The following is a 14,278-nucleotide window of genomic DNA, read 5'->3' on the forward strand; positions in this document are numbered from 1 at the left end:
TAGAAAAATCCTTTCTCATTATTTTCTGAGTGATTTATGCCTTCCCTGGGTAGATGGCAGTTTTAACCTGGGTAAGCAACTGGCTCCAGTGCAGTGAGTTTTAGATTCTTCATGAATTTTGAATTTCCCCCAGCATTCTGGGTTCACTGAGTTTTATGGGCCAATAACCTGGATTTATCTCATATGTTTAGGAGGGCTGTTTTTTTCCTAAATGGAGGCAAATGTATTTGGAAAGAAATCTAAGTAACGGAACACAATTACTTTGTGTAGCTAGTCAAAGGATCTGTTATATTCATAATTCCTTACACATTACTAGCGAGTGAAGTTTGCCTTCTGTACTATGCAATAATTTCCTAGTGGTTCTTTTATTTGAAATGTTAATTTTCCTCCTTTTTTTTTTTTTATTTATTATTAACATTATCTGTTAGGAAAAGTGAATGTTTCTGTGCCCAGATTTTGTAAGGAATTAACACACTAAGGGCTTGATTCATTGCTGCCTCGTTCCAGCTTTATGCCACTATAGCTCTGCTGATTACAAAAGCACAGCTTAAAACTGAAGTCACACAGTGGTGTAGTAAGATCTAAATGTTAATTGAAATGATGTTCATTGAGTTTAATTCTTCTTTACTGAGCCATAGTAGAGGCAAGGGGCTGGAGGCAATAAGAAAATCACCTGAAGAGCTTAGGTAGCTGAGTTGGGTGTATGGGATGGCTACCCACAGATTTTGCGGAACACTCATAGCTTACACTAATATGGAGGTTTTATGTCTCTTTTCTGATATCAAGATTTTAAAGTATTTTATGCTATGAATGGACTTTAAGAACAAAGACTAAGCATCTACATGTTAAAATGTGATTGGTGAAGATCGGGAGCTCTTATCTACTGTAACAGCAGATTGAACTAGAGATAATTCAGATGGTATCAAAATATGTAATACAGTTTTCTAAAAGACTTCATTGCAATCCACATCCAATCCTGCAGAAGTGCATGCTTCTGTACAGCTTTATCAATCTACTCCATAAAATTACTAATGTGTTTAAAGGTATAGATTGCACCCTTTGTATGGTTTTAAGCATTTCATTTCAGTGCTGCCTCAGTTCAAAATGCTGCCTTTAATCATTGTATTCCTTAATATATGCCCCATGTGAAACAGCTATCAGAACTCTTTTCATAAAGAAACTCTGGAAAATATGAGGTTATTAGAAGCCTTCAACAAGTAGAATTCATTCAGGAATGTGCAATATAGGCTTGATCCAGTCTGTTTATCCACATTGGTTATGAAGGAAATGCTATGTGACGGTATCACTTTAAATTCAATATCAATCCACCAATGTTTCAAAAAGAATCATTTAACAATGAATAATGCTTGATTGTAGATCACTGCAGTAAATTAGAATATCCTAATTTAATAGAGTATGATCTGTTATTTGCCAACAAACATACAGATTGCCTTATAAATCATGCAGTAGTGTGGTTATAGAATAACACTATACCGAATTATATTTCATTACTCCCTATTGAACAGTCATGTTTCTGTCATATAATGTAATTTTCTGTCTTTCAACTTAGTTTCCTAACAGAAAATACAAATTAGTCCTGAAGAAAAATATTTACCGGGGGTAGGCAATTAACTATTCATTTCAGGGAATGGCACCAAGTACATGAAAATCATTAAAATGCTCTTTCTTTTTCATCTCACTGTATGTAGCTGTTTATGTATTTAATGAATCATAATGAGTATAAGGCCACAGCTGAGGAAATAAAAAAGAATAGGTAAGTCTATAGATTTATGTGTTCCAGACACAAGCTTTCTGTAATGATAATTCTTGTTCACATCAATCACTGATGCTTCAGAAAGAGATTTCTCCTGACCTCTTCTTCTGTTAATGACTAAAAATACTTGAGGTGTAGTATATGTTTTTTGTTATTGCCTTACAATTATTTATCCTGGGTGCCTTGCTTAGCATGCATGTTAAGGAATCATATGTTCCCAAAATATGGAGCAGGAAGGGTTTGCATGGAGACAGGCCTTATATACTGAATAAAAATAGTGAAGAACTTATTGAGCAAGTGGGGTAGAATTAAAGAAGTAAAATAATATTACATCCAGAATCATTCCTACAGATTGGGAAAGACTTGTAACAGTTTGAGGCAGCTTCCATGGTAGAACTGAAAGGCTTTAACACAAAAAATATATCCCACATTTCTAGTATTTTGGGAAGGGATCATTGAGCAGCCTAAATAGTAACCTGGGTTGCTACAGTATTTAAAAGCATATTTTTAGCACCTACTAATTTGACGATATACAGCTGATTTTGGCAAGTGCCTAATTCACATTTTGGAACACTGCGACATTGTCTTGGATGTCCCGTTATCAGCTTAAATCCTTTTGAAAAAAATTGGCCACTGTTATGTACTTGATTTCAGTGTATGATGGAAGCTTCCTGACTGGAAGTCCCAATAGTTTGAAATTCAACAGGTTCTTAAGGCCTCTTACATCCAGAAGAACCTCAGGCAGCCTCGTGCATGAGAGGAATGCAAAGGTGTATGTACGAAAAGCCTGCTAATCATAAAGTAAGATTCCTTGTGAACATAAGTAGCTCACATACTACAGAAGCTACAAGAACCTGCTGTTAACTGTTTCATCTTTTTATTTCTGTAGGGGTTTCAAAATCTCCTTTCATCTTTTCAGACGGGATTCTCTAACAAGCTCACACTGTTCCTGTAGACATCATTGGGGTGTGATCCTAGGCTAAACAGGAATAATTAGAACAAACCCGAATGCTTGGGGAAAATCCCCGTTGACCTGTTTTTTATGGTTTCTGACCTGTAAAAGTAAATTTTTAAAGGTTTTGGTGAGAAGCAACTTTTCTTTGTGAAAGAAGAAGCAACTTCTTCACCTGTAGAAAAAGAATCAACAAAAACACCCTAGACATAAGCTTTTCCTTTAAATTATTAACACATTTAATGTGAGGTACTACAGTCTTACCTTTACAGTTTGATGCATGTTTGTTGACGGTGCTTGCTACTGCAAGCTCCTTGATTAATCCTGAGGGAGAGGATTCATTTCATCTTTAACAAGATCAGAGAGCATCCAGATTTGAGTCAGGAAATGGTCCAACAATCCAGTTGTGGAGTTAACCTTGCTCTATTTCATTTTCTTTTCTGTTTATAGCTGGACAGTGCCACTTCTCTCATCCAGGCAGCTAAAAATCTGATGAACGCTGTGGTCCTTACAGTGAAAGCATCATATGTGGCATCTACTAAATATCAGAAGGTCTATGGTACTGCTGCAGTGAACTCACCAGTTGTATCTTGGAAGATGAAGGCCCCTGAGAAGAAACCTCTAGTAAAGAGAGAAAAACCAGAAGAATATCAGACGAGAGTGAGAAGAGGGTCCCAGAAGAAACATATTTCCCCTGTACAGGCCTTAAGTGAATTTAAAGCTATGGATTCATTCTAAACCACTAAGCTTTACCAGGAGGGTTTTATATTCTTTTTGTATGCATACCTGCCGACTTGTATGCGTCTGGCATGGGGTGGGGGGAAACCGTGTCAATTTGCATGCAACCTATTGAAGACTATTGAAGTAACTATCTGCAATGCCAAAGTTTAGGGCATTCTCTTCTGATGTGGAAAGGATTTATTCCAAGCTTCCTTTTTAAACTAAACCATAGCATTAAATTGGCCAACAAATTTGCATCATGGGGGTAAGTGTGGGTTAAATAATAAATTCAAGTCTAAACCCAGAAATTTTTATGCATGCAAGAAACATTAGGTTGGCAGGTATATTAAGTGAAAAACAATGGAATTGTAATGGTAGACCATAAAGCTTGTATTGCTTCTGTTCCAGTGCAAAAATGTACTAGCCAATATGCTTAAATGTGTGGCCCAATAATTAAATGATATAACTTTTAAGTCATCTTCATTATAGTATGTGAATTTTTAAAACAGATACAAACTAATTCATCTTAAAAAGGCTTCTTTTAAACCATATTTTGTTCTTTATATTCTAGTAGTGTTATGATTGATCACATTTCAGTTAATCCCATTAATATGACCAGAGGTTTACTTTTGCCAATTGAATTCCTTATGGTGGAGTATGAAGCACAATATGGTGATTGACATTGCCTTTTATATTATGATTATGATTATGATGATGATTATTATAATAGTAGTAATAGAAGACCTGGTGGTGGAATGTTTAGAGACACGGAGACTGACAGTGTGAGAATTTAGAGGCAAATATGTAGGTGTAGCTTGGATTACAGGTATCTGACATACCATTGTAACCACTAACTCAATAAACTCATTTAATCTTGGAATCCTCAATATGGCTCATCTCTTTTAATGCACAGATATGTCCTGCATCGTCATTGATGTACGCAGTGATTAATTTTGCCTCATGCTTCCTTTTTCTCTTTTTACACTTAGAATCAAAGAATCATAGAGTGGCTTGGGTTGGAAAGGACCTTAAGATCATCTGCTTCCAACCCCTGTGCCATGGGCGGGGACACCTCACACTAGACCACATAGCCCAAGGCTTTGTCCAACCTGGCCTTGAACACTGCCAGCGATGGAGCATTTGCCACTTCTTTGGGCAACCTGTGCCAGTGCCTCACCACCCTCACAGTAAAGAACTTGTTCCTTATATCCAACCTGAACTTCCCCTGTTTAAGTTTTAACCCATTATATTATTTTTCTTATGTTTTATTACCAGGATAGCCAAACATGGTCAGTGGGTCAAAACCAGAATTCAAATCTGAGACCAATTTAAGCCTCAATACATAAAATATATGTGTGTGTTTTGGGATTAGATTAATTTGTTTAAATTAATGGCATAAAAATAGTTCAACTTACTGAGTTTATAAATTTGAGATCACAGAACCTTGGAAATCATCTATTGTGCCGCACTGTATAGACTTGTATGAAGACCACAGTGCAAAGAAATGCAGTATCTGCTTTTATTCCCTTTTAGCCCCAACAGTTGTCTCAACTGCAGAGATTTTATTATTATTAGGAAAAAAGTCTTGGTATATATGAAAATAAAACAATAGCCAGAATTTTTTTATATATATAATGAAATACTAACAAGAGAAGGAAATTCTTTCCTGTTAGGGTGGTGAGGCACTGGAATAGGTTGCCCAGGGAGGTTGTGAATGCTCCATCCCTGGCAGTGTTCAAGACCAGGTTGAACGAGGCCTTGGGTGATATGGTTTAGCATAAGGTGTCCCTGCCCACGGCAGGGGGGTTGGAACTGGATGATCTTAAGGTCCTTTCCAACCCTAACTATTCTATGATTCTATAACCTCATAGGCAATTTGAAGCACTGTGATAAACAGTGAGGTATACCGTAAGTGACATGTACAACTCACAGTTTTCAAGATATATTTGGATACTTGTCTCATATACACTGATTATTCCTCAGAATAGCAAATTACCAAATTTTGTTCTGTTGCCCTCCTACACAGTCTATATAAAGAAATTTACTCTCAGAGGCCTTTTAGAGGATTACTATTTTTGCTTTGTTTAGTTGTACTCTATAATAAAAAAGTTCTCCAATCAAAACTGGTGACTGTACACGTAATGAAAATACATTGGAAGATGTGGGGAAGTCCTTGAAGAGCTTTCTCTATAATGCCCTGTAGACTGACATAGACTTGTGGTACCAATAAACACCTAAAAGTAATTGGGATCTTTACAAATGAAATTACAGAGGCAAAAGATGGATACTGAGTTTAAAGAAAAAATAACAAATAGCAGACAAATAAAATTGTCCCAGAGCGATGCATGGAAAAATTAAGATAGGCAAGTGGCCACGAGTAGAAGTACTAGCCCTTCTGGAGAAGTGTTTAGATCTAAAACTATGATGAATTAACTGAACAGTTGTTTTAAAATGCTGCTGTTGCTATAAGAGACATTTCAAAGTTAGAAATGTTTAGAAGAAAGCATATAGACAAACACAGTCTATGAACATGTCTTCTAGAGTATCTGATGATTAAGGCTCCATGGCTAAAAAGGAAGTATGTAATAGAAGGAATTTCATATTAATCACAGACTCAAAATAATGATGTCTGCAAAATACTAAGGAAAATTAGAGTTTGTGAAGGTAAAACCAAGGATCGTATCAGGCAACTTAGTTCACATAAATTAGAGTCCTACTTTAGGATGGATCATTTACCTTTTGAAGGGGTCCATCTATGTTTTAAACATCTTTATGACAGCATGATAAAATTTAGTATTCATAAATGAAAAGTAATGCATATGAAAACAAGAACCAAAAATCAATAAGAATAGTTCAGTGTACTGAACATGTATTATGTATACTGCTCAGTATACGGAGCAGTATGCATAACATTCATTACTACATGAGCTCAGCTCAGTTAAGATTTCTGAGAAGAGGTTTAATAGAGCCAAAAGAAAATATTGGATGATATTATACATCAGAGATGTGCCTATGTTTGAATACACCATACAGTTTTTATCAGCTCATCTGAAAGAAGAAATGGTGTGCAGTGGAGATGTGCATGAACACACAAAAAGGATTGCTAAATCTGGAACTGCTTTCATACAAGGAGAGTCTAAATAAGGTAGGAGTCCCAGTTTCTTCAGGGTCATCAGCGTTATGAGATGGCTAAATAAGGAACATGTAATCACAGGTCTTTATAACGTAAAAATTAGGTGTGACACAATGATTTATCAAACAGCAAGTTCAATACTGTAAAAAAATACATAAATTAATGGTGGAATTCATTTTCACCACATCACAGTTGTCACAATGATAAAAATTTCACTGACTACACCAACAAAGAATTCATCCCACAGACTTTACATCTTGAAACCTTGCAGATCTTAAAGTTCTAGATGACCTTTACGTTCAATATAAAGTGTAGGCATAAAAGAGTATGTGTGGAATTTTTAAATGGTCACTACAGCCAGTCCTTTGCTGGGGTAAAGGAACTCATCACCAGCATGGTGTAATGGAGAACTGTTGGACCTTCAATCGGAAAGCCACATCTGTTTCTCATGACTTGTAAGCTTGGTTCACAAGCCAAATGTACATGTACCATATATATGCCTGTATACATGCAACCTTGAACATTTTGTCTTCAAATTGCACCTACTCTGCAAAAGAATCAATACATTGCTGTTTCTAGAAAATATAATTACCTGTTTTTAAATAACTATTTGCTTCCAGCAAATGAATGTACAGCAAGTGACTGGTTTGAAGATCAGTGTGGAGGTCAGACAGGCATCCCTGGACTAGAATCATAGAATAGTTAGGGTTGGAAAGGACCTTAAGATCATCAAGTTCAAACCCCCCTGCCATGGGCAGGGACACCTCACACTAAACCGTGGCAGCCAGGGCTTCGTCCAACCTGGCCTTGAACACTGCCAGGGATGGAGCATTCACAACCTCCCTGGGCAACCCATTCCAGTGCCTCACCACCCTCATAGTAAAGAACTTCTTCCTTATATCCAATCTAAACTTCCCCTGTTTCAGTTTGAAGCCATCACTCCTTGTCCTGTCACTACAGTCCCTAATGAAGAGTCCCTCCCCACCATCCCTATAGGCCCCCTTCAGATACTGGAAGGCTGCTATGAGGTCTCCATGCAGCCTTCTCTTCTCCTGGCTGAACAGCCCCAACTTCCTCAGCCTGTCTTCATACAGGAGGTGCTCCAGTCCCCTGATCAGGCTTGTGGCCTCCTCTGGACTTGTTCCAACAGTTCCATGTCCTTTTTATGTTGAGGACACCAGAACTGCACACAATACTCCAGGTGAGGTCTCACGAGAGCAGAGTAAAGGGGCAGGGTCACCTCCTTCGACCTGTTGGTCACGCTCCTTTTGATGCAGCCCAGGATACGGTTGGTTTCTGTGCTGCGAGTGCACACTGGAGACAGCTCATGTTCATTTTCTCACCAACCAACCAACACCCCCAAGTCCTTCTCTGCAGGGCTGCTCTGAATCTCTTCTCTGCCCAACCTGTAGCTGTGCCTGGGATTGCTCCGACCCAGGTGTAGGACCTTGCACTTGGCATGGTTAAACCTCATGAGGTTGGCATCAGCCCACCTCAGAAGCGTGTCAAGGTCCCTCTGGATGGCATTCCTTCCCTCCAGGGTATCAACTGAACCACACAGCTTGGTGTCATCGGCAAACTTGCTGAGGGCTCCCTCAATCCCACTGTCCATGTCAGCAACAAAGATGTTGAACAAGACCGGTCCCAACACCGATCCCTGAGGGACACCACTCGTTACTGGTCTCCAGCCAACATTGAGCCATTGACCACAACTCTTTGTGTGCAGCCATCCACCCAGTTCTTTATCCACCGAGTGGTCCATCCATCAAATTGATGTCTCTCCAATTTAGAGACAAGGATGTCATGTGGGACAGCGTCGAACGCTTTACACAAGTCCAGGTAGATGACATCAACTGCTCTACCCCTGTCCATCAGTTCTGTAGCCCCATCATAGAAGGCCACCAAATTGGTCAGGCAGGATTTGCCCTTAGTGAAGCCATGCTGGCTGTCACCTTGTTGATTTTCATGTGCCTTAGCATGCCTTCCAGGAGAATCTGCTCCAAGGTTTTGCCAGGCACAGAGGTGAGACTGACTGGTCTGTAATTCCCCGGGTCATCCATTTTCCCCTTCTTGAAAATGGGGGTTATATTTCCCTTTTTCCAGTCATCGGGAACTTCACCTGACTGCTATGATTTTTCAAATATGATGGACAACATATTATTACACAGGAATAGAGGCTTTAGATTGGGTAAAGAAATGGAACTTGAGTGTAGTAAAATAAGAAGACATAACCCTTCTGTCGCCCTTTCTTATCCTTAGTCCCCAAGGATCTCAATTACATCATTAAACTTATACATGAGTTTAAGTGCTAGGCTGCATATAAATGATAGTATTCATATGCTTAAAGTTGAACAAATGCTTTGATAATAAGGAAGCTGGGGATAAAGCTCTGCACAGATTCACTTTGATCCTGTATTTTTCTTGCTAGTGTGTCCTTAGAGTGTGAAATAACAACCGGTAGTTCAGTTCTTTTACATTTTAAAAAGAGGTGAGCCAGGTGTGGAAATGCAGTGGGAAATAATCCCACAAAGACTAATATACTGGGTGGATATTCTTATATCTAGTACATTGGTTTAGATCTCCACATGAAAGATGCCCAAAGCAAGTTCCTGTGTCTCTATAAGGCTTGAGTTTAATAGAGAGGATGCACATTTATAGACTTAAAATTACATTTTTACATACTAAACCATAGATTTCAGTGGGATTTTCATGCAAAAATCAAGTGAGGGTTTGGATTTGGATTTTTTTAATTGAAGCCCCCAGTGAACCTAAGCTAAAAGCTTTTGATGGAAATTAGGCAATGTATCTCCTTTTACTCTATTTATAAATATGCCATCAAACAACCTTTCCGATCGGTCTTGGTCTATTCAGGTTTCTTTGCCAGGCAAAGTATAGATAAGTGGGTGAAGAAGGAAGGAAGCTGAAATAGAGAAAGAAGAGAAGTTTTATGGTCTGAACCTCATCAGTAGTTTGTCCAGAAGAGAAAGGTCACAGCCAAAGCTTTGTGCAAGAACAAGCACCTTATCGCATATCATCTTAGCCTCTTTAAGCATCTGTTTGGAAGCTGAGCACATACCAAGCTTGTTAGTGAATTGCACCTGCAGAGATCAGGAATAGTCAGGAGTCTTCCTGATTTCTCAGTGAATGACCAAGTGCATCTTCAAGCAAGAGTTCACACATTTCTCCTGCTTTAGATATTTTTCCCTTTATGATTCAGTTAACACCAAGCTATGGAGACCTTGACAGCTTGATAAAAGCTGTGGGAGGCAGAAATGTATTTTTGTGCTGTAGTTATACCTTTAAAGGAATAAATATTTAATTCCTTGAGGAGCGTTTCCTTCTTTTGATAATGTCAGGTGAGGTGTCATAGGTGAGTAGCTGTTACTCAATATTAGCTTCTCCCTTTGGGTAACATTTCAAAATGCTGGTGTTATTTTGTAATTCCGGTATAATAACGGACTTAAAAAGAGATACGTCTTTGCAGCAGAATGTGAAATGGTTATCCTTACCTGCTTTATTTCAGCTCAGTAAAAATTAAATACAAGGAAGAAAGAGAACTAATGTTTCCAAAGCCTTCTAGAATATTCAGAGGTAATGACTTTGTTAGAAGGATGTATTTGATCTATTACTTTTTAAACATTTCATGCAGGAATTACAGGAAAGGGTTCTTATAAGGAAGGACATTTCCAGGAGGTCATATTAAATTGTCTTATTGGCCCTGTCTTCTGACTGAACCATAGATTTGTCTGCTGAGGATAAATTGAAGAAAAATCTGGGGTTTAACCTTAATTTCTCTTAATCCCTTCGATTATTTTCCTTTAACTGTTTTTGGTTTTATTATTTATCCCAGGATACACACAGATTTAGATGGCCAAGTAGCAATCTACTCCCCAGGAAGGACATATTGTCTTTATTTATCTGGGGTATCATTAGGATGTCACAAGACCTTCTGTACAGGATGCATTAAGTTTTGAATATCTCTGAAGACCCCAATGTCTGGCTTTTCAAATATATATGTATATATATGTATCCATATATATGTGTGTTTATATATTTTGTGGGGGGCTGTATGGAATTCAGGCCTGGTTCATGCCATCCAGAAGGTCCTTGACACACTTGTGAGGTGGCCTGATGCCAAACTTCTGAAGTTTAACCATGTGCATTGCAAAGTCCTACACCTAGGTCGGAGCAATCCCAGGCACAGCTACAGGTTGGGCAGAGAAGAGATTCAGAGCAGCCCAAGGAGAATGACTTGGGGGTGTTGGTTGATGAGAAAATGAACATGAAGCCGGCTTCAGTGTGCGCTTGCAGACCAGAAAACAACCGTATCCTGGGCTGCATCAAAAGGAGCGTGACCAGCAGGTCGAAGGAGGTGATCCTGCCCCTCTGCTCTGCTCTTGTGAGACCTCACCTGGAGCATTGTGTGCAGTTCTGGTGTCCTCAACATAAAAAGGACATGGAACTGTTGGAACAAGTCCAGAGGAGGCCACGAGGATGATCAGGGGACTGGAGCACCTCCTGTATGAAGACAGGCTGAGAAAGTTGGGGCTGTTCAGCCTGGAGAAGAGAAGGCTGCATGGAGACCTCATAGCAGCCTTCCAGTATCTGAAGGGAGCCTATAGGGATGGTGGGGAGGGACTCTTCATTAGGGACTGTAGTGATAGGACAAGGGGTAACAGGTTAAAACTTAAACGGGGGGGGCTAGATTGGCTATAAGGAGGAAATTCTTTCCTGTTAGGGTGGTGAGGCACTGGAATGGGTTTCCCAGGGAGGTTGTGAATGCTCCATCCCTGGCAGTGTTCAAGGCCAGGTTGGCCAAAGCCCTGGGTGCCATGGTTTAGTGTGAGGTGTCCCTGCCCATGGCAAGGGGGTTGGAACTTGATGATCTTAAGGTCCTTTCCAACCCTAACGATTCTATGATTCTAAACCATAGGCTTCTTGTTTTCATTAGCTTGCCAGCAGTGTTACTGCCCACCATTACTCAATGTTATGCAGCCTGATGTCTGGAACCTGCAGGAGCTAACAGAACCCTGCTTGTTGTCATATGTAATTTTCATTATTAATTAGGCCCTGGTCTACAGCTGAGATTGTAAGGAAGATCCATTATTCGGGCCATAATTGTGAAATAAATTAAGATCACTAAACTTTGTCATAGAGCCATGTGAAGCCTATATGCATCGTGGTTTCATTTGTCCCTTAAGACAGTGTTTTAAATTTGCAGTATGCACAGCTAGGAACTTGGAGAAGCTCTGTGGTATTTCAGTGAGCCATTTATTTGCCCTGTGAAGAAAAGCTCCTCTGCTTTTCCCTGGTGCCCTGATCTAAGATGATTTGGGTGATCCCAAACTGAGTATGTTTGAGGAGCAGTGGGGGAAACTTATGATCTCTCTCCACTGGCAATGATATCTCAAAAATCACAGTAGCTGGATCTCACACACTAGGGGAGACCCCTTTCATCGGGAGCAGTTTGAACTACATATTTATGTCTGTGTGGATTGGTGGAAACGTTCCCTGCTGAGATCACAGCATGTGCTGTATCTTCCGCATCATCTGTATTGCACATTCAGTATTAGTCACCTTTCCATAGGGAGAGACTTCATCTTTTCTCAATGTGTGCATCTTCAAGTGCTTCTATTGATTACAGAAATCATCTTTATTTTTCTTGTAGCTACAACAGTGACTTGTAAAATGATTAAGTGAGGAAAAAAACCCCAACATACATATCAGCACTGATTTTGCATATAAACAATATGAAAGAAATACCTATGTGAAGGGGAAGGAATGATAGAAGTTCATAAATCACAGGTATTTTCTTGAGTCTTACCAGTGGGTAATATCCTGCTGTAAAATTTCTCTTTATTTCTTTATTTTCTGCTATGACTGATCTATTTCTATCTATTCTCTTTCTTCAACAAGTAAACTTCCATCACTTCAGCATGAAGCAGCTGTAGCACAATTGCATATACAAGTTACAGGACAGGAGAGCTCATCTAAAGGCTGGAACCATGGAGAGTCTCATGATTGAAGGGGACTTGGATTAATGTCTCACATAATAAGATTTTAAGGCTGGTATTTGAGTTTTGCAGAACCAAAGGAATCGTTTTTCTAATTCCTTTAATTTTAAGAGAGTCATGAATAGAGATTTATATTCTGCATCTGTATGACAGCGTTGTGTGAAAATCATGATGTTTTGCACCTTGAAAGCTTTCAAATTAGTATCTTTGGGAAGAGGAGGAGAAAAAGCATTTGGCACCAGTGTTTCTGAAAAGGCATTCTGGAATGAAGCCAAAAAACCCCAAATCCTGAGATAAAATACTAAATGGACAGGTAGAGTCACATCAAAGCTCTGTCAAGGTCATATAAAAAATCCCACTTCCTTGGAAATAAGTGAAGAAAAACGTTTGATAACTTAAGAGCAGTATTTATTTGGATGCAGCTGATTTGATGTTAAATTTTAAAGAGAGGTAAAGATGCATGGAGGCTTTTGCGTATAAAATTAAATAAACCTTAAAGAAGAATGTAGGAAACACAAGGTTTTAATCAATCTTCAGTGGCTCTCCATCTCTTTTCATTGTCCCAGATACTTGTCATGGTGATACCAGCAGTCAGATGAGCACACTGTGCTTGCCTGGACTGATGCAATGTTTCCCATCGGAGTTTGTGTAAATACCACAGGTCCTCAGAGCAGTGTTTGGACAGGTACCAGCATCACTGCTATACGAGTCTGCTGTAGGAGTTTATTGTTGGACCAGCCTTATTAAATGTAGATATCAACAGCCTTGATTTCTGTAGTTGGCATGTGGCTGTGCAGGGTCAGGACAAGGCAAGCCGACGGCTGTAACCCCTGTAGGGCACAGCATGGCTCAGTCTGTGATCCACAAGCAGGGCAAATATATTCAAGGAGAAAAGAAAAGGGTTTTTTAGGAAAAGTCTGAAAAGGTTTTATACAAATTTTCACCAAGTCCTAAACCACAATGGTATGCTGAGAAAAAATTAATGGAGACTCCCACTAACCCCCATAACCCGTTGACAGTAAGAAAAACAAAGCTGTCAAATATTAATCGAAATCTACACCCACACAGATATTTACATGTAACCCCATAATCTGTGTTAATTTGTTAAACATATTTTAGCAGTGTAAACAACATCTCATTGCACTGTGAGCTGCATTTTCAGACAGATATTGTTACTACGTTTTCCTTTGCCACCATCAATTTCCACCACTAATTTTTGTTACCTAGTGTGATTTCTAAGAATCTTAAAAGAAAATCCTTTGTGGTGTTTTCTTTTTCCTGTCAAGCATAAATATAAAAACAAAGTCAATAAAACCAAAAAGAAAAACAGGAAAACAAAATAAAACAAAAAACTCTTCTACACCCCAATACAAATTTAGTAGTCTCTTGATTCTTCCAGATATCATATCTGTACTATATTGTAAACCCAACACACATCACCTGCAATTCACCTCCTTAAAGGGCTACACTCTGTGGTCACCATCTTCCGAAGTCAAACTATTTTAAGTTTTCCAGATAGAAATATTGTGGATTATGGGAAATTTTCAAGTCCAGCTCTGAAATTCCATGGTACATGTAAACTGACTTCACAGATAAAGATGTTCACATTAGGAGTGTATTGGCCAGGATGAATCTAGGTTAAAATATAAATTAGATTGAGGAAACAATGGTCTGACCCGCGTTCC

General features: G+C 39.0%; 1 protein-coding gene across 3 annotated transcripts in view; it reads left to right on the forward strand.

Annotated features, from left to right (window-relative positions):
* CTNNA2 (catenin alpha 2) overlaps positions 1-4,333 on the forward strand; it is a 440,210-nt gene extending 435,877 nt beyond the window's left edge. For all 3 annotated transcript variants that reach the window (XM_062640068.1, XM_062640069.1, XM_062640070.1), the window contains one exon: positions 3,177-4,333. In XM_062640068.1, coding sequence (XP_062496052.1) covers positions 3,177-3,464 — 288 coding nt within the window. In that variant the 3' untranslated portion in view covers positions 3,465-4,333. The remainder of the gene's footprint in view (positions 1-3,176) is intronic.
* The last annotated feature ends 9,945 nt before the right edge of the window (positions 4,334-14,278 follow it).

The sequence above is a fragment of the Pezoporus occidentalis genome, unplaced genomic scaffold (genome assembly GCF_034315485.1).
Source record: "Pezoporus occidentalis ecotype Australia unplaced genomic scaffold, CSIRO_AGI_Poc_V1 ctg63, whole genome shotgun sequence".
Taxonomy (NCBI): Eukaryota; Metazoa; Chordata; class Aves; order Psittaciformes; family Psittacidae; genus Pezoporus; species Pezoporus occidentalis.